Genomic DNA, 20,906 nt, shown 5'->3' on the forward strand with positions numbered 1-20,906 from the left:
AATCTGTAGTTGGAACAGCCGCCCTCGATCTGTTCACTTGCATCATTCTGACACGGAATAAACTGCAGAGCTCTCAGCGCAGGACAACATGAAGACAAGGTAAAGGCTTCCCATCTGCATATTACCCATATTGTAATGATATAAAGCGGGTTAAAAATCGGCAAAGTCTTCCTTTAAAAGCAGCAGTTTCCAGCAGGAATTCCATAGTTAGTGAATATTTCTCCTCACCGTTGCTGTTGCTCTGGCTGGGCCCAGGCTCCCCGGGCTCTCCTCTCCTCTCCCTCCACCTCCCCAGGCTCCTCTCCCCCCCTGCTCCCCTCCCATCCCTGCTCTCCGGGCTCTGGATCGACTCGAAGGCGCTGCTCTCCTCTTCATCCTCCTCCTCGTCTTGGGAGGAGAACACGGTGCTGCCGGAGAGCCGGGTGCTGTCCAGCGAGGAGAGGCGCGTGTGGCTCCTCCCCTCATAGCCCGAGTGGCTGTAGCAGGAAGTGCTGTAACAGGAGGTGCTGTAGCAGGAGGTGCTGTAGTAGTAATAATAATAATCATAATAATAATAATTATCATTATTATTATTATCATTATTATTATTAAATATTTGTATAGCACCTTTCATACTGTACATACAATGCAGCTAGTGCTTTGCTGTACATGCAAAGCAATAAAACAAGAACAAATAAAAACCACTGCATAAATGAAAATACATTAAAACTAGGGCTGTCAAACGATTAATTTTATTAATCGCGATTAATCGTGTGATTAACTATAGTTAATCGAGATTAATCGCATCTTTGTATCGCATGTTTAAAATGCCATTATTTTGCATTTCAAAGCATTTTTAATTAGATATTAATCATTCTTACCAGTGTGTGTGATTGGGAATCAAATGAATGCAAATAAATGTACTTTGTGATCTTGAACTTTAGATTTGGAATGTAGACAGGAGGTAACAATGTCTACAAAATATATCTAGAACCAATACTTCCGGCGGCGGCGCTGTGGAGCAGTCGAAACCCAAAATGACACAGCCGAAGAAGGCTGTGTCTGAGCTAAAAACGTTGGCACTTCCATGTGAATAATGGCTCGGTATTGGAAACTGTGTATTGATAACGTGTATATCGCGTGAAGCCATGGTTGTGGTTAGAGGACCCGCGCATCCAAGACTCTGAAGGAAGAATGAGTGATGAGTCTCACGCTAGCTAGCTGGCTGCTAGCTGGCCGCTAGCTACTTTTAGGTGATCAAACTCAAACTCGATGTACTTAGGTGATATTTTAATTCTGTTTTACACAAGGTGCAACCTACGGCTCTTGACTTGTCCACTGTGCCATTTGGGGAGTTTTTTTAAAGTAAAACGAGCCATTTAAAAGCGTAGTGCTGTCGTTCTCTTCCATGTCTCCTGCACAAGCAGGAGACAGGAAACCGAACGGCTTGACTACAAGTACGGGTGCGACGAAGGGACAAAATAGTGGCATGCGTTAAAAAAAAAAAACGCGTCATGGTCGGCACGCATTAACGCGCGATTAACGCGTTAACGCTGACAGCCCTAATTAAAACCAATTAGCAGACATACATTTAATAATAATAATAAAAATAAACTTCTATAGGGGATAAAACATAAAATAAAAACTAGCTAAAAAGCCTTCCAACAAAGGTAAGTTTTAAGTTCCTTTTAAAAAATGTCCACAGAGCTTGCCGGTTTGATGTACTGTACTTGGGCAGGGCATTCCACAATTTTTCCACATAATACATAAAAGCAGTTTCAACACTGTGTTTGTGGAGTACTTTTGGTACGATTAAGAGACCAGTATTGGAGGATCTAAAGGCTTTCTTTGGTTGATAGAATATTATAAAAGTCAGAGATGTACAGTATGAAGGTGCTATGCCATTAAGAGCTTTGTCGTTAATTAAAATCCATTCTAAAGGAAACCGGTAGCCAATGCGGTTCAGCTAAAACAGGAAAGATATGCTCTCATTACTTGGTCTTCTTAGTTAAAAGTCTAGCGGCAGAATTCTGTATGAGTTCCAACTTCTTTTGGGAGACGAATAAATAGTGCGTTTTCAATAGTCTAACCTACCTGTAGCAGGAGGTGTCGCACAACTCACACTCGTTTTCCCCCAGAGGTCTAGAGGTGGAGCCCACACCTCTTCCCCCTCCGTTAGTGGGGTTCCCCTCCTCGCTCCTCCGCTCCCCTCCCTCTCCTCCTCTCTTGCCGTCCAGGAGCTGGTTGAGCTCAGAGAGGCGCTCGATGGAGAGGCTGCGGGGGAGAGAGCGACGACAGCACGGGCCAGGACACTCTGGGACCTGCAGGAATATACGGGAACACACCGGAACACCAACAAAGACATGGAGAATTAAGGACGATTTTTTTTTGCTTCAGAGAGGTGTGACTTGTGTCAACTTCACTCAAGTTCCAAGTCAGTCCCAAGTCTCAAGTTTCTGTTGAGACTTTGGAGAGAACAGGATTTTAAGGTACTGTCAGGGCCCATATACCTTTTTGGGACCCTGTGATACGGACATGTCGCCCTGAAAAGGCTGTACTGATCACTTGCAAAAAATTGCAATACTGGAAACTACTATCTTCCGTCTGAATGACATTGGGAATATCTCTACACTGCCAAATTAACTTGAGTTCTGTTTCCAATGGACACACAGAAACTACGACACCGAATGCTAACATAGCGTTACCATGTACCCGTAGCATTGTCAATGCTAACGAAGCTAGGCCGCCCTCAGAAGCTGTGATAGCCTGTGCTACCTCGGGGAAACAAACTGACACTGTCCACTGGAATGTTTATGGGGCGACGCCGAAAAAGGGACCTATTTCCCACAGAATAGTGATCCCTGGAGCCTCAGAGAGTGCCTCTTATCGCCCGGAAATTAGCTCAGCTACGGGCTGGCCTGCGTTAGCTAGTAAAACCCCTGTCGCTAGCTCTGAACAGCCGTGGACTGCTGTGAGGGGAGGAAAGAGGGGAGGTAAGAGATTTTCCCCTCAACCTCTGATGTCTCTACAGCTGGGAAACTGATTCCAACCGCTACTGGGTGGGCCTGTTTCGCCGACTGCCGACACGGGTGTTGGTCCGGCCTGTCGGCGCTCCGAGAACCTGGGTGGGCCCAAAGCCAGACCTCCTACTGATGCTACGAGGAGGCTATCAAGAGCTAGCAGGCCGCAGCTTCCAATAACATCCTTGCTTATTGGAGACTCTGGTGTAAAACACATCGGCAATAAAAACAACACCACTACACTCTGTTTCCCTGATGAGATGATCCGTGACATATGGGGGATTCCTGAAATCCTGTCTACTCACAGCTCCATAAACAAGATTACTTTACATGTCGGAGCAAATGACATTCTGAAAGAGTAATCAGAAATATTAAAACGTGACTTCCTGGATCTACTCGTGCTTCTGGGCTCCTTGGATATTGAGGCATTTATCAGTGCCCCCCTGCCCCAATTGGATATAGAATCAACAAGTTCAGTAGGTCTCTGGGCTTAAGTACATGGCTCTCAACCGTCTGTCCCCTGCATAATGTGAACTTTATCGATAATTTCAACCTGTTTTGGAATCGCAAATACCTCTTCAGTGAGAATGGACAGCTCAATAGAGATGGCATGAGGTTGTTTACTGCCAACCCCCCCCCTCCCCTCCCCTCCCCTCCCCTCCCCTCCCTCCACTATCTCCAACCCGGGACCTCACCGCGAGGTCACGCAGCTACCAGACGACATGTCTCTTCAACAACAATCCTTGTTGCCACAACTCAAGGTCAGCCGACTAGACGAAACATCCACTTCCATGCACGCCACCTCAGCCCATACTCCCCCCCTGTTCGGGGCCTCTACACCCTCCGCCAACCTCCAGTTCATCAACAACCAACCGAGACGTCTTCCTTCCAGGATGAAGTGGTGGATGCTGCCCCCTCCTCCTCCTCTCTGCTCTCCACCCCCTCTTCCCTACCATTTTCCAGTAGGATGAATGCGCTGGTCAGTGCAGGACTATCACTGGTTCCTCAGTCCCCCTGTCCAGCGGTATATGGTCCAGCCAGCCCCCTGCTACACCCTCCCCCTCGTTCTACCCCCCCCCCCCCCCCCGACCTCAACCCTGGTCCTACCACAGCCCCCTCCCTTACTGCGCCCTACCTGCCCCCCGCCCCCCCTCCCCTTCACCAAGCTCTCAGCCCCTACCCCAAGAGTCGTCCCCCAAGCATCAACAGGCACCACCCCCGCCTGTTCGAATAGAGACAAGCTCTCAACCCCTACCCCAAGAGCCCCCCCGACCTGCCCCTCACTCAGCGGTCCAAGCCTACTCTCAGCCGGCCTCCAAGCCTCGACCGGCCCCACCCCGGCCTGTTCTGATAGAGACAAGGTCCCACAGCAGCCTGGCATTGAAACTGTCTACGGCGTAAACACTGTTTACCACACTATTCCTGCTCTGGTCACGTTTAGACAAAATACTTTCCCCTCAGCATGATCTGTCTCTAAACCAGACTTAGGGGCCCTTTACACGAGGACAGTTTCTGGAAGAAACGACACAATAGCGTTTCCTTCACACCTTCTCCCTGTTTACATGAGCGATGTTGAATTTTTAAAACGCCGTAATGTACATGCCAGGTCGCTAGGTGGCAGTGTGATGGTCAACAGGGCGTTGCCCTCCGCTGACGTAGTGGTGGAGCGTCGTACAGTATTTGCATATAATCCATTTCGTGTACCTCCTCAGAATAACACTCTTGGATAAGGCGTAGAACTGCCAGTATTATCTGGTTCTGCCACGTAAGCAACCGCAACATCAACGAGAGCACAACCGTAAGATCCATGTCTGCTTCTCTTCGTGTTGTTTTCCTGACTGATGTTGTAGTGTAACTCGCGCACGGCTATGACGTAATCGCGAGTGTCGCATGTGCAGGCACGTCAGAGTTCCTGAAATGAGCCGTGTCAAAGCGATTACATGGAGCGCTCAGCGGGGAGCGTCACCAAGAATTCCACTCTGGAGGGTGGTTTCAAAATGTGTCGTTTCCTAAGCGCAAATTCGCCTTCGCCGTCTAAAAGGGAGGCACTAACGATAAAATAATTCCCCGTCACCATAGGAAACCGTCCTCGTGTAAAGTGGCCCTTAATCTCCATCCCCCTTGAAAAGCAAACGATAAAAGATCCAGACTCCAAAACTATCAAAACTATTAAAGCCGCACTTCTCAATGTTAGATCACTGTCAAATAAATCTCTCCTCATCAGTGACCTGATTACCAGTTATAATCTGGATTTAATGTTCCTCACCAAAACCTGGCTTGATCTGAATATCAGAGTGGCTGTTCTGTCCGAATCAGCACCGCCAAACTACAGCTTCATTGACACTCCCAGAGCTGATAAGGGGGGGGGAGGGAGTAGCGATTGTCTTCTCTGATATGTTTCAATGTAAGCAGGTAACATTTGGAGACTTCTCATCGTTCAAATACCTTGCTGCTATTCTGAAATGTTCTCCTACTGTTTTACTCCTGAATATTTATAGACCACCAAAATTCTTGACGAATTTGCTGATCTGCTCTCTTTAATTTCCATGGAACATGACTGTATATCTATTGCTGGGGATTTCAATATCCATATTGATAACCTAAATCTCAGCATGTCTCAGGGCCCACCCACAACTGAGGCCATACCCTGGATTTAGTTATTACTAGGGGCTTTAAGTCCTCATTTGTGTCGGCTATTGATGTTGCGTTGTCTGACCATCTTTGCATCTTTTTTGAAATGGAAATCTCCCCTGAGATCATTACTAGGTCACAAACCATTAAAAGATGACACATTAATGCAAGCACCAGTGCACTGTTTATGGAGACATTTTCCTTATCTTCTCCCCATCAGCCTCTGTCAATGACATTCTCGATAACTTCAATTCAACAATCCTGAATGTTATTGATAGTGTGGCGCCTATTAGGTTAAAAATGCTGTCTGGCAAGATTAAAACACCCTGGAAGAATGCTGCGTCCGTTAGGCGAAAAAAGAAAGATTGCAGGAAATTTGAGCGTAAATGGCGGAAAACTAATCTTCACGCATCCTATTTGCCACAGTTGATAGACTGACTAACCCGCCGCTTCGGGTAGCACCTGAGTTTCTCTCCACTGTCAAATGTAATGAGTTTGCTGCCTTTTTTTACGGACAAAATTATTAATATCAGGCAAGTGGCTCCACACTAAGAAATTATGTGACATCACCCTACCCACAGAACACTAGCTCGATAAATTTGTCCCAGTTCAGGCCGTTCAGTTCAGGTTTAAGGCCTTAAACTTCATGCTGTCTCGACACCCTTCCGTTTTTTTTAAGCGTTTATAACTGCTTGTCGTCTGACTTACTGCAAATTAGGGATGCACGATATATCGGCAATCATATCGGTATCGGCCAGTATCGGCCGATTTTTTAACATATCGGTCATATCGGTATCGGTCAGATGTTGCAATGTTAATATCGGTTATCATTATCAGCCAAATTCTTCACATTGATATGAAATAATGCAGTAAATCTATGATTTATGGGCTTTTCCAAAGGCTTTGCAAATAAAGAAATGCATAACTTTTTCAAATTCAGTGTTAACATGTGTTTTTCAGTATGTACAAAATGTGATGATCATAAAAATGTGGTTTTATACAGATCATATCGACATCGGTAAATATCGGTTATCGGCCATAACAGCAATGTTAATATCGGTTATCGGCATCGGCCAAAATTTTCATATCGGTGCATCCCTACTGCAAATAGTTAATAGCTCCCTTCTGACTGGCACCTTTCCTGAGTCCCTGAAAACTGCAGTTATTAAACCCTTACTAAAAAAGTGTAGCCTTGATGCATCGGTAATCAGTAGGCTAACTACAGACCAATAACTAATCTCCCCCTTATAGGCAAAATAATTGAAAAGGTTGTTTACCTGCAACTCAATAGATTCCTAACCTCAAACGATCTCCTAGATAAACTCCAATCAGGCTTCCGCCCCCATCACAGCACCGAAACCGCGCTTACTAAAGTCATAAATGACATTAGAATGAACTCAGACTCAGGAAAAAATTTGATTCTAGTGCTATTGGATCTTAGCGCTGCTTTTGACACTGTTGACCACTCAATATTATTGGACAGGCTGGAAAACTGGGTTGGGATATCGGGTACGGTCCTCCAGTGGTTCAGGTCCTATCTCCAAGACAGGAAGTACTTTGTTTCCATTGGCAATTACTCATCTGACCTAACTACTATGACATGTGGGGTGCCTCAAGGATCCATTATGGGGCCCGTTCTATTCAACCTTTATATGCTCCCTCTAGGCCTAATTATGCAAAAAAACAATATAGCTTATCATAACTACGCAGACGACACTGAGCTGTATATAACTCTTTCCTCAGGTGACTATGCTCCCATAGACTCACTGTGCCAGTGCATTGACCAAATAAATAACTGGATGTGCCAGAATTTCCTCCAGCTAAACAAAGACAAAACATGGGTGATCGTCTTCGGTCCCAAAGAACAAAGGCTTAAAATCCATGCACGCCTTGAGTCTCTATCCCTGAAGCCAAAGGATCAAGTTAAAAATCTTGCCGTTATTATTGATTCTGATCTCAACTTTAACTCCCACATTAAGTCTATCAGAAAATCAGCTTTTTATCATCTTAAAAATATAACAAGAATTAGGGGCTACATGTCCAGACAGGATCTAGAAAAACTAATTCACGCCTTCATCTATAGGTTAGACTACTGCAATAGCCTTTTCTCTGGTCTCTCCAAAAAATAACATAGGCAACTCCAGCTCATTCAGAATGCTGCTGCTAGAGTTCTAACAAGGACTAAGAAAGCTGATCATATTACTCCAGTTCTTAGGTCCTTTAGAATAGGTCCATAGAATAGATTTTAAAATACTGTTACTAGTCTACAAATCACTTAACGGCCTAGGCCCAAAATACATCGCTGAATTGCTCCCACAATACGAGCCGTCTAGACCTCTCAGGTCAGCAGGGTCCGGCTTACTAACTGTCCCTAGGATCAAATCAAATCATGGGAAGGCCGCATTCACCCACTATGCTTCTGCTAGCTGGAACAAACTGCCTGAAGACCTCAGATCTGCCCCAACTTGACTTACTTTTAAAAATAGACTAAAGACTTTTATGTTTACCGTCGCTTTTAACTGCTGACAGCTGTTTTTAGGAGATGTGTGTGGCCTATAAAGGTTCGAGTCCAACTATTATAAAGGTTATGGACATTTTTCCAATCATGTGTGTGTATAGAAACAAACCCAATGAGTAGCCATTTTTGTAACTGCTGCGCCTGTCACTTAATGCACTTTTTATGCTCTTTCTTAAAGTTCTGTTGTGATGCTTTTAAATGTATATTTTATCCTCTTATTCTTTTATTTTCTTGTGTCAAGCATTTTATGTGAAGCACTTTGAATTGCCTCTGTGTATGAAATGTGCTATACAAATAAACTTGACTTAACTTGACTTAAATGTAGATTACCAAGTCAAGTCCAAGTCAGGTCCATGTTATTAATGTCAAGTCTGAAGTCTAAATGTAGAACAGCAAGTCAAGTCAGAACAAATCAAAAGTCTAGCATCAATTTAATATCTTAAAGAAAACTAAATATCAGGACTTTTCAATGCAATATGGTTTTAATACGATAAAAAACTTGGTAAGAGCATCATGAGTTTGATTTCTACAGTATAATCAGTTTTAACTTCAATCAATCCAATCATTCCATACAAATTCAGAAAACAGAATTTAAATTCAGTTGTCTAGTGGAACAAATCTCATCACTTTCAATCTAATACCTTGTATACATCAAAAGTACCACTTATAACCGTTTTTTTGTTACCCAAAGAAAGCAGGAGGGGATGATCGGTTTTTAAACTTTTAGATCGCACAGTCAACCCTTTCAGTTTCTCCACGGCAGCGGGCATCTCTTCCCCCTCCCTTCTAGCAGTTTGCTCACACCACACGGTTGCCCAGCGCCCAGCATCAGGCCATCCAAAACAAAATGGAATCTTCCGGTTAAAACGTTTAAAATAATGTTATTTAAACAAATAAATAGCCTTACTGATGCATGTTGGAGGAGAAAAAGGTATTTTTGTTTATTTGTTTATTAAAAGGATCCCAATTAGCTGCCGTCAAGATTACTGCTGGGGTCCAAGCACATTACACATACATGACAAGCGATAGTAAAATGCAAGCAAGTGTAAAATGCAATAGTAAAATAACAATAGTAAAACGACAAGCAATAGTAAAAATGCAAAGAGCACAAAGGAAAATCACAGAAGACTGAATAGAAATCCATACAAAATCAAGACAGACAGTAGCATGGTCAGCTTTACTCTAGCTGGCCTATAGCCCAAATACTATTTAGAAAGATAGAAAGTAAAGTCAAAGTGATGCGACAAACATCAATGTGTGTGTGAATGGGATCTGAGCTTCTGTTTAAATCCAACCCTCCCCCTTTGATGGAACAAATGTTGTATGGTAGACAACTCCAAGACGCTATAGACCTGTATATGACAGTTTTCTTCATGTAGTTGGTTTTTGGTCTGGGTAAAGTCATCTGACCTCCACTCGCCCCTCTGGTGGAGTGTGTGTGAATACTTGATCTATAAATTATGTTGTTGAAAATAAATTTAGTTTGGTTATGAATAACCTTGAAAAAAGTAAAAGTAGGTTGGCCGATAGCCTTTGCTCAACAGTAAGCTGTGTATGAATGTCAGCTACACTAGACCTGGGGGAGCACTCCAGGACGAGCCTGGCTGCCTTGTTTTATGCAACTTGTAACTTCCCGAGAAGCCCCCTAGATGGCAGATGACCATGCCACAGAGCAATAATCCAAATGACACAGAACTAATGAACAAACAATTTGGTGAAGTAATACTGGTGTAACAAATGATGCACACTTTCTAGCAATGGCAATTGCTCTAATCATTTTGGCAACCACACTATTGATGTGATCGGACCAAGATAATGTACAGTCAAGCCAAAGTCCCAGAAGTTTTACTGTTTTTACTGGTTTAGCTTGACCCTCTATCTGCAAGTTCATGGTAGGATTGTGTGATAATCTATCATTAGAACCGAAAATTATGCACATTGTTTTTGATATATTAAGTATAAGTTTATTTGTCTTTATCCAGTTATATATTAAGTTAAGTTAAGTTATCCTTTATTTATCCCCATGGGGAAATTCATATAATACTTAGCTCTCTAGACAGAACCTGGTTGAGCTCTGTACAGGTGGGGGCCGCATAATAGAGAGTAGAATAATCTGCATGCATAGTAATTGGCTTTATTAATTGCATATGGCATATCATTTGTGAAAATTGAAAACAAGAGATGAACAAGGCAGCTCCCTCGCGGGACCCCGCATTCCAGAACTCTACTGCTCGATAGAGCTCTGCTAAAGTATACTCTTTGTGTCCTGGCAGTCAGGTAGCTCTTAAACCACATAATCACAGAGGGTTTAAAACGATAATTAACAAGTTTGGAAATGAAAATTTTGTGGTCGATCACGTCAAAAGCTAGCCTGGTAAACCAGCCGGTCACGTGAACTCACATTTAATTTCGTTCTATGTTCCTGTCTGGCCTGAAGCCTTCACCCAGTCTTTGCAGTGGGCAGAAGTTGGGCGGGTGTACTTGCCTTGACAGACAACTCCTTTAGCCAATCAGTGTTGGATCCAGTCAAACCCAAATCCACTCGGGAGAACGGCAAAAACATATTTTCCGCCCAGAAACGCCGCTGTTGAAATAATTAACTGTTAACTCATTCTCTGCCAAAGACGTACCCGGACGTACTTTTAACAATGGCGTTCTGTGCCAAAGACGTACTCGGACGTACTTTCATGTTTTGGCTGTTTACATTATATCAGACACTTTCCCAGCCTGACCTGAAACATTGTTTCAGGTCAAACTGATAAAAGGAACCCGCTAGTTTAGTATTTATGGGTGGAGCCTGTGGTCGAAACAGAGTCCAACCCAGAGTTCTCGGATGGCGACGATGGCGAGGAAGACGCCGGCGTTTTTGTTGTTGCTCCACGACGGAGCGCCAGGGCGAAGAAGGCTCCCCTTCACAGCGTTCTGATCCGTCTGACACAGATGAATCGGAGGAGGAGAAATGGGTGCCACTTGGAGAGAGCGATGACGATGGTAAAAAGTAGCCTATTTTTTGTATCGCATTTGAGATGAAATGATCACACACACAACATTCGAGTATAATTGTCACGCATTGTTTATAACTTATGCCGCCGGCATGACTCGCTTCACGTTTCCTCTTGCCAGCTCTCCCTCTCAAGGGAGAGCTCTGTCACACTCAAGGGAGGGGGAATCACATGGATACGTCAAACGCGTCACACACCCGTCCCCAGCAACCAAGGCGAAACATGTGTCACATAAACATTTCAAAGTTTACAGCACTAACGTAGCTATTGTGTGATCTTCTGTGCTAACGTTAGTTATGAGAGGTAACGTGACAGCAGGTAACGTTACAGCACTCGTTATTCCTGTGTGTGTGTGTGTGTGTGTGTGTGTGTGTGAGAGAGAGAGAGAGAGAGTGTATGAGTGTGACCACATAAGGGTTCGTTCCATTTGTTTATGCTTTTATCAAGCTAAGCTAAAAATCCACATGGCAACTGTAAAAGTAAATTATTTATTTGATTTTGTTTTATCATACTTTGATAAATACTGCGGCCAAGCCTCATCTGTCAAGAAACCCCAGGGGCCAGACTCTCTCTCTCTGTAGCCGCTCACTGGGCGGGATGGACCGACACAGCTCCCTCAAATACATTCTCTTATTTTTTATTTATTTATTTGGGAAAACAAATACTGTATAATGTGTCTGATGTGTCACTGAGGCAAAAAATAAAAGGCTCAAAAGAGAGTTCTGCTTCAAACGGTGTCCTTCACTAAAAACCTCTTTTTCTCATATTTATGTTCCAAGGAGGGCATTTTTAGTGAAAACAAGCTAACTTCCACTGCTTGTAACTAAACAAGGAAACATGGGAGAGTTTCAGTTTTTTTTACAAGGGGTAAGAAGAGAGTCTCTGCTTTATTGTGAGATATGTTGTGTAATTTTATTCCTAGCACAGAATATTCTGTGGGTCCTGGAAGATCAGGAAATATGCTTAAAATCCTGGCACTGGGAGCATACAGACCGAAATGACCCTGGCAGAGAATGAGTTAAGAAAGTAGAATTTCAGCCTGTGGGAATCACTGAATCATTAAAGTGGGGGCAAATACATTAAATCCAGAGGAGAAGAAGTAGCAGGGGAGGAAAATAATATTTTGAAACACCGCCAACATTTATATTGCCAGCCGTTCTGAGCCGTGACGTTAATAAGCCGGGTCACTTCGAGGGTCGCTCTATTGTACGGCAACCATTTTAGGGCATCCTCGTCATTCAGAGGTTTGGCTGTCATTCCTCAGTCTAAGCGTTGTCGGTTGTCATGCCTCCTAGTAAACCATGTCGAGTGTGCTCTGAAACACCTTCAGTCCTCACACGAAAACGCTGTCATTCTTCCTGCATTACTGTTTCACTCCTCACACATCAGTCATCGCACAATACGGCGTCACTCGTCAGTCATCAGTCCTCACTCGTCAGTCATCAGTCCTCACTCGTCAGTCATCACTCGTCAGTCATCAGTCCTCACTCAAACTAGCTGTCAGTCATCACTCCTCATGTCACACGAAAACGCTGTCATTTCTCCTGCAACATGCCTCAGTTATCACTCAAACTCATCACACACAGAAGAACAACCAAAAACAACGAATGACAGCGTTTTCATGTGAGACGTGAGGAGTGATGACTGACGAGTGAGGACTCACGAGTGAGGACTGATGACTGACGAGTGATAACTGACGAGTGATGACTGATGAGTGAGGACTGATGACTGACGAGTGAGGACCGATGACTGATGAGTGACGCCGTATTGTGCGATGACTGACGTGTGAGGAGTGAGACAGTAATGCAGGAAGAATGACAGCGTTTTCGTGTGAGGACTGAAGGTGTTTCAGAGCACACTCGACATGGTTTACTAGGAGGCATGACAACGGATTTTTTTTTTTTATCCCATTTTTATCCCCCATTAGTGCTAATTTAATTTATTTATCCTGGTTGCTACTCCACCCTCTGCTGATCTGGGGAGAGCTGAAACTGACTCCATGCTTCCTCCGAGACATGGGCAGTTAGCCAGCCGCTTCTTTTCACCTGACAGGGGAAGCTTCACCGGTAGGACATAGCACGTGGGAGGTTCACGCTATTCCAACCAGTTCCCCTCCCTCCGAACAGGCGCCCTTAACGACCAGAGGAGGAACCACATTAGCAACCAGGATATTGCATGTTTTGGTGAAGGGGGTTCCTATATGAAGGAAACCCCCGGGAGGCACGGGGAGAACATGCAAACTCCACACAGAAAGGCCCTTTTGACGACCCCACCCGGGCAGTGGGCACTCGAGGACATGCGGACGGGCACGCATTCCTTCAGCGTTCACAGCGTCCCAGGTGGGAATCGAACCCAGGACCTTCGAGCTGTGAGACGACAGCGCTTACCACTGCACCACCATACCCCCAGGAGGCATGACAACTGACAACGCTTAGACTGAGGAATGACAGCCAAACCTCTGAATGACGAGGATGCCCTAAAATGGTTGCCGTACTATTGGCTAAACTGAACGGCTTGGTCACTTTTAGACCGAAGAAAAAGCCAGTAGCTTGTAGATATTAGGATATTAAAAGGAACTTTAGTCATTTCCACAAACACAAGATGTCAAGTCAAGACTTCAGTAGTCTGACTGCCTGGAAGCAGGCTGCGGGTCTAAGCTCTGACTGCCTGGAAGCAGGCTGCGGGTCTAAGCTCTGACTGCCTGGAAGCAGGCTGCGGGTCTAAGGTCTGACTGCCTGGAAGCAGGCTGCGGGTCTAAGCTCTGACTGCCTGGAAGCAGGCTGCGGGTCTAAGCTCTGACTGCCTGGAAGCAGGCTGCGGGTCTAAGCTCTGACTGCCTGGAAGCAGGCTGCGGGTCTAAGCTCTGACTGCCTGGAAGCAGGCAGCGGGTCTAAGCTCTGACTGCCTGGAAGCAGGCTGCGTGTCTAAGCTCTTGCCGCTCCCTGCAAGTTCTGCCATTGGCTCCGACAATTTCAGTCAGAGCGGAAGGGAAATCCCTTTCCTGCGTGTCGCTCTCAAATGCCTCCGCCGCTGTGAAACAACTACAGTAGCCTGGCTCCAGACCTTCAAAGCCATGCCCACTCCACAGATTTGGCTGTTCTTGGTCTGGCATCATCATGTGCAAAAGCTTTTTCTCTGGTTGAAAATCCAATCACTGGCGCTGATTGGCTAACGCTGTTGTCAGTCATGCACAACAGAAACAGGCAAAGCAGAGATAGCCTGAAGCAGAGATAGCCATTAGGCTGTTTAAAACATGTCAATGTTTTTTTTAAACAAGGTTATAAAAGCAAACCCAACAAAAAACACCATGTTGGTGACAAACAGCTAACATAGCTAGCTAGTTACATTAGCTTGTGCTTGTGACTAGGTGGGCCAGAGGAGTTGTATGAAACACGTCTCCTAGCAAAGGCTACACGGACCAAACAAAAATGAGGACTTGAAGAACTCAGCAAGTAAGTTGGACTAACGTTACAAGTTCTGAAAATGTGTGCCTTCGTTACTTATTCCAGCTAAAAGGTATTGATTGTTCATATTGTCTATGAAAGGCAGCTGTGCCAGGCTAACGTTAGCATTATCGAGCGCTAACATTAGCGCTTTACAACCGCAGTACAACCGATGCTGGAATGAGACACATATTTTCAGAACTTACCACTTCAGTCCTACATCCTTGCTCACTTCCAAGTCATCTCATCTTTTATTGCGGTCCCGAATCAGTTATTCCATGAGACTGGTGTGCTAGCCAGGGAGCCCAGAGAGATTCAGCTCCAGCAGGCAGCGATCTCGCAAGACTGCTGCTGGGCCGTGGACACCTTGGTCTCTAGTGATTGGTTAGGGCAGACCGAAGCCCGTCTCCTCATAGAAATGCTCTGAACTGACTGCAATCTCAGACTAGAAGAGGAAATTAGTTTATGAGTTGACGATTCAGTCTGAATATCAGGCTATGAAACATCATAAACTCCTCTCTGTCCTCTGGTCTTGTTCCGCCTGCTCTAAAGACTGCAAGAGTCAAGCCTCTGCTTAAGAAACCCTCCCTTGACCCTACTGCTATTCAGAACTACAGACCTGTCTCTCTTCTCTCATTCCTTTCCAAAACCCTCGAACGAACAACTTTCTCTCTATCTCTCCCAGAATGACCTCTTGGACCCTCTGCAGTCCGGTTTCAAGGCTTCTCACTCCACTGAGACAGCTCTTCTTGCTGTCACAGAGGCCCTCCACACTGCTAAGGCCTCATCCCTCTCCTCTGTCCTTGTCCTCCTTGACCTGTCTGCTGCCTTCGATACAGTCAATCACCAAATCCTTCTTTCCACTCTGTCTGACCTCGGCATTTCAGGTTCTGCACTCTCCTGGTTTGCTTCCTATCTCTCGAACCGCTCATACCAGGTCTTATGGTGAGGGTCCGTTAGCCTAGGTAAACCCAGCCCCCACGTGACCTGCTCTCTCAGTTCCCAGTCACTAGCGTCTAGACCCCGAGCCATTCAAATCGATTTCTGGGGCGATTGAAAGACCCACGCAGACACGCAGCCAATGAGTGACGGCATGACTGCCAACATCAGTCCTGCCGTGATCGGCCAATCAGAGAGTGCGTCTTTGTCAATGACGTGTAACAACTGCAGCGGCTTAGCACTACCTAGCCGTTAGCATTTGGCCTCTCTAAAGCATAGCTCCCGAGCTAGCTACTAGCTATGCAACTACGTTGAGGAAATTCAAGTGAAAACAGCTGTTAATGTTAATGTGGGAATCATGGTGGAACCGAATAAAAATGTTTTTGTTTGATACTCTATTCTGTTGTATTGTCATGTGAGAAAAGGAAAACAGCTATAGTAATAGTACTTCAAAACAGTGGTTCTCAAAATGTTTCCACATAAGGATCCTTAAACTGAATAATGTGATGCTAGGTCTGTTGATCAAAATAACACCTATATCGAAATCGGATTTTAGCGGACCATACAAGCCGGGGCTTCAGAGCTGATCACCTGGACACATTTTTGCTTTTAAGATACTGTAGCTAGATACTCTGACACAGAAAGGCAGACAAGCTAGCAGCAGGGATCTTGTCACACTGATTCCAGATAAACTCGTCTGTCTAGCCAGCTATACAATATTACTGTAGCCTACATAATACCACAAGCTAAATGCAGCATATGCCAATGTAAGGCTGGGTAGCATTAGCTAACGTCATCCAGGCTATACAGTAATAGGCTATTATAAAGTTATGAAACGCTGATTCAAACGTTACAATAATAAGACACAATAGGAGCCAGTTACCCTACTGTAGCTAGAGAGAGTAATTTCAGACCACCAGATAGACCAGGAGATGACAGTAGAAGCGCGTTATGCTGTCACTTACCTAAATCACGTTAAATCGACGAGGAATATATATAGACCCAGGATTACATATATGTTTCACATAGGGTGGTGTTTTCATTTCGATGTTTTATTTGGTCCAATATTGAAATGTTCTACAATTGCAGGTTGTGTTACCATTACACAAAATTGAGATCTACCTTCATATCTATTTCGGCTCATTTGGTTGCTATTTAGTAGCGAAATGGAGTAGCACAATGCATGCTGGGAGGAAATGAACAACAACAAACCATAACTGAAACACTAACATTTTTAAAAGTCTATTACGTCTTTTTGACTCTGAAGAAGACAGATTATCTGTCGAAACGTCACTCAGCCCCTATTAATAAACGTGCAGACAGAAAAGAGTGCTTCATGTGTCTTTACTCCAGGTAGTCTGTGTGAAGTGCTCAGGTCAAACTTTTTTCTATGTAGGTTACACTATAACAGTTCATTGATTGTTCTTTAAGAGTGTCCCACATCTGTTTTGTTATTTTGGAATAAAAAAAGATTCTATACCACATGTCCTGAAATGTAATATGTCATGCATAATTACTTATATTTTCTGACATCACATTAGGAGGGGTTATGCATTGTTAATTTATGCTGTGATGGTAAATAAAAGCCACAGATATAAATGTCCCCATTTATTACAGGTAAAACCAAACATGAAACTATACTAACAAGTACTGTACATAAAATGTACTTGTTGCACAATTGCAGTTTTATCAAATTTAATGATATGTTCAGGTGATCCATAGTCAGGGTCCCTACACATCTCCAATTGAAAAAATTCCAGAGCTTGATTTGTTTTGAAGGTTTTGTCTGGTACTATTCAATATGATTTATGCAGATAAGACAGCGTGTCCCTGATAACTAGATCATATCACTGTATAGATGACTGTTCTTCACAGCCACAAATATCTCTCCAGATCTGCGGCCATCTGCAGCAGGGATCGAGGTTTGGGTCCGTGTAGACAGTTGTCCTGTCCCTCGATCATTCCCTGACCACCGTTACAGGAGTCATTGGCAGAGGCGATGTTCTCTCTTCTTGGAAGCTCTAATAATATAAAACGTAGTAGTTACTGTATGTTACACGTGGCTAACGTTAGCTAGCTTCTGACATGTTTTTCTAGAATTCATTAGATCGTTAAATGCTTCCGTAATCTAGCTAACGTTACCTCGCTAACCCACTACAGCCGATGAGGAAAAGTCAGTCATTTATCGAATGTCTTTCTTACCAAACACAATTACGGTAGTTTCTGAGATAATATATAGTGTGGCATATACCTGTGAATAACATATTCTTACCTGGAAATCACACATCGATCCGTAGGCCAGCTCTGAGTCTGTTTACATTTCGGGCGGAGGGGCTGCATGGGCACATTGGTTGTAGCCATTTGCGTGCTAGCAGTACTGAAATGAAAAGTGTTAGCTCATGTGCTAACAACAAAGGTCGCAGAGTGATGACGCCATCTGTTGCACTGCGCATGTGCTCTGTGCGCTAAGCTGGTTGGATGACGGTTGGCTGATGGAGTGGTCTATCGGGGGGGGGGGGGGGGGCGCAACAACCGCTAGAAATCGATTACCATAGGTGGGAGGCCAGACCCTTGTGACTGTAAGCAGGGTGAGCCTGAGAGCAGGTCACTGGGGGCTGGGTTTACCCAGGCTAAGGGTCCGTCTCCAGATCCTGCCCTCTTACCACTGGTGTCCCCCAGGGCTCAGTCCTGGGCCCCTTACTTTTCCTTCTCTATATCAGATCTCTTGCCTATGTGATCTCTTCTCATGGCTTCTCTTATCACTGCTATGCTGATGACACCCAACTTTTCCTTTCCTTCCCCCCCTCTGACACTCAAATCGAGGCTCGCATTTCTGCATGTCTCAAGGACATTGGCGACTGGATGTCTGCCCACCACCTCAAGCTCAACCTTGGTAAGACAGAGCTACTCTTCCTCCCAGGGAAAGACTGTCCTCTCGCAGATCTCTCCATCTCCATCGACAACACCACTGTACTGCCCTCCCAAACAGCTAAGAACCTTGGGGTGATCCTCGACAACCAGCTGTCTTGCTCAGCCAACATAGCTGCGACAGCACGCTCCTGTAGGTTCTCCCTCTACAACATCCGCAAAATCCGTCCCTTCCTCACAAGAGAAGCGACTCAACTCCTGGTCCAGTCACTTATCATCCCTCGCCTGGACTACTGCAACGTGCCCCTGGCTGGCCTACCTGCCACCGACATCCGACCGCTTCAGCTCATTCAGAACGCTGCTGCCCGTCTGGTATTCAACCAACCCAAATTCTCTCATGTCACTCCCCTCTTCCGGGACCTCCACTGGCTTCCCATCTCAGCTCGCATCAAATTCAAGACACTGGTACTGGCCTACAGGGCAGTACACCAGTCAGCTCCCCTGTACCTGCAATCTATGGTCAGGTTCCAAACCTCTCACCGGTCCCTTCGCTCCTCCACCAGTGCAGGGCGCCTCGCTCCTCCTTCGCTACGGGCGCTCAAAAGTCGCTCATCCCGATCTCGACTCTTCTCGTCCCTGGCACCCCAATGGTGGAACGAGCTGCCACCTTCGGTCAGGACTGCTGAATCACTGCCGATCTTTCGGAAAAGACTAAAGACTCACCTTTTCAGGCTCCATCTGGGCCCTTCTTGATCTAACTTCTTTCTCTCTTTAAAAAAAAAAGAAAAGAAAAAAAAGAAAGAAAACTAAACTAAACTCGTACCACTGTTCCTTCAGGATTTGTAGTTGTCATAGACTGTGCTCCATAGTTGATTGCTCTATTACTGACAAAAAGTGTGTTATTGTAAGTCGCTTTGGATAAAAGCGTCTGCCAAATGACGAAATGTAATGTAATGTAACAACGCAGCTAGCTCACACGCTGAAAATGGCTCTGACGAAGATTTGGATTGTGCAATAAAGCAGGCCTTCTTGGTACTTTGGTGGATGGTTGTAAAGATAACAGAGCCGTCAACAGTCTCTGACACAGGGGACAACTGTTGCCAAGAAACTCATCCTGAAGGAATGGAAGTCACCCTCTTTTCAATTGTGGCTGACGGATATGACCTCTGTTATACGAATGGAGAGACTTAGGTTCCTGAGGACCAACTCACTTAAGAAATTCTCTGCTATTTGGGACTCGTTTCTAGCCTACCTCGTTGAGGTTGGGGGTGACAGGTGATTCGCCGGGCTGGTTTCTCATGTACCCCCTGTGTGGGATCCTGGGCGCAATACCTCTAACAAGCATATAAGCACCTTACGTGGCTGGTAGCATGACGTAATACTGAATGTCGATATACTGTATATTTTTGTTTTTGTTTTTGTTTTTTTCTTTTCTTTTCCTGTGGCTGAGCCTGTTTGTTTGTCTTGTTCATATGTTGTTCAAAAAAGTTGAATAAAAAAAATATATATAAAAAGAGAACAAAGCGTCTGACCCCCCCCCCCCCCCCACTAGACCAGAGTGAGAGTAAGAGCAGCCAGACTCTCCTATGCTGCTACAGCACAAAATGGACATAGTCTGGCAAGCGAGACTAAGGGCTCTATCTTCCGACAGGTGCTATCCCCTAATAGCGCATGCGCACCTGTTTGCGCGTGCCTTAGGGCACGGAGGATAGCCTTCCGCCTTGCGCCGTCCGCCAGGTGTTCTGCAGAGTTTTGCTCTCCCGCCAATCAGCAAAAAAAAAACATCCCCACCTCACGGGAGCATACTTGTAATGATTTATACAGAAATGTAACTGTTTAAAAGAGATATAATTGTCTAGTAGACGTGATCTCCCTGATTTCTAAGTTAAAACAGCCCCGAAAATATGTTGGGGATGCAATTCTCGGCCGGGATGCGGAAAGGTTCACGGCATGTGTCGCAAGCGCAAATTAGAGCCGTGCCAAAATAATCTGCGCCCCAAAATGCCTGCGCAAACGGGATTTGGGCAGTCTTAACTACCAGAATTATTCACAGGTGTGGCCAGGCAAGGCTGGGCATTACGTCAATCAAAACCAAGGGTGTAGGCCTGGTCCCCTTTAGCGAAGCCATGGCATGTTAGATCGCCACTCTGGCGGCAGGTGCCAGTATAGGTCACAAGGCCCGCCTCCGCATGTTAGTGGATGGGGAAATGGACAACCGAAATAATCACAGTACACGTCAGATAATTTTTTTGTATCATTTTAGATAGTTATTATCATGCTAATGCCTGTGCAAGTGGTAATTTTTCTGATCAGTTTGTTTTTAAGTAGTTTTATTTGACATATAAAAAGGGATGATTGACAGCTGTGGCAGCCAGTCTCAAGCCATCATTGGCTGGACAGGATCTTCATATTATAGAGCTAACATTAGTTTTACATAGACAGGACACAGTACTGCTTGGTCTGTTATCTACCAGACATATCGATGGACCGCAATAAAAAGGACATT

The 20,906-nt window shown here is 44.9% G+C and overlaps 1 protein-coding gene across 1 annotated transcript in view; it reads right to left on the minus strand.

Moving 5' to 3' along the window:
* Positions 1-20,906, minus strand: part of hecw1a (HECT, C2 and WW domain containing E3 ubiquitin protein ligase 1a) — a gene marked incomplete at both ends in the record, with an annotated part of 355,736 nt that overhangs the window by 119,012 nt on the left and 215,818 nt on the right. Inside the window, 2 exons of the mRNA XM_083631916.1 lie at positions 229-521; positions 2,074-2,300. Of these exons, the coding sequence (XP_083488042.1) occupies positions 229-521; positions 2,074-2,300 (520 nt within the window). The remainder of the gene's footprint in view (positions 1-228; positions 522-2,073; positions 2,301-20,906) is intronic.

The sequence above is a fragment of the Poromitra crassiceps genome (assembly GCF_964638095.1).
Source record: "Poromitra crassiceps genome assembly, chromosome: 2".
In the NCBI taxonomy this organism is placed as follows: Eukaryota; Metazoa; Chordata; class Actinopteri; order Beryciformes; family Melamphaidae; genus Poromitra; species Poromitra crassiceps.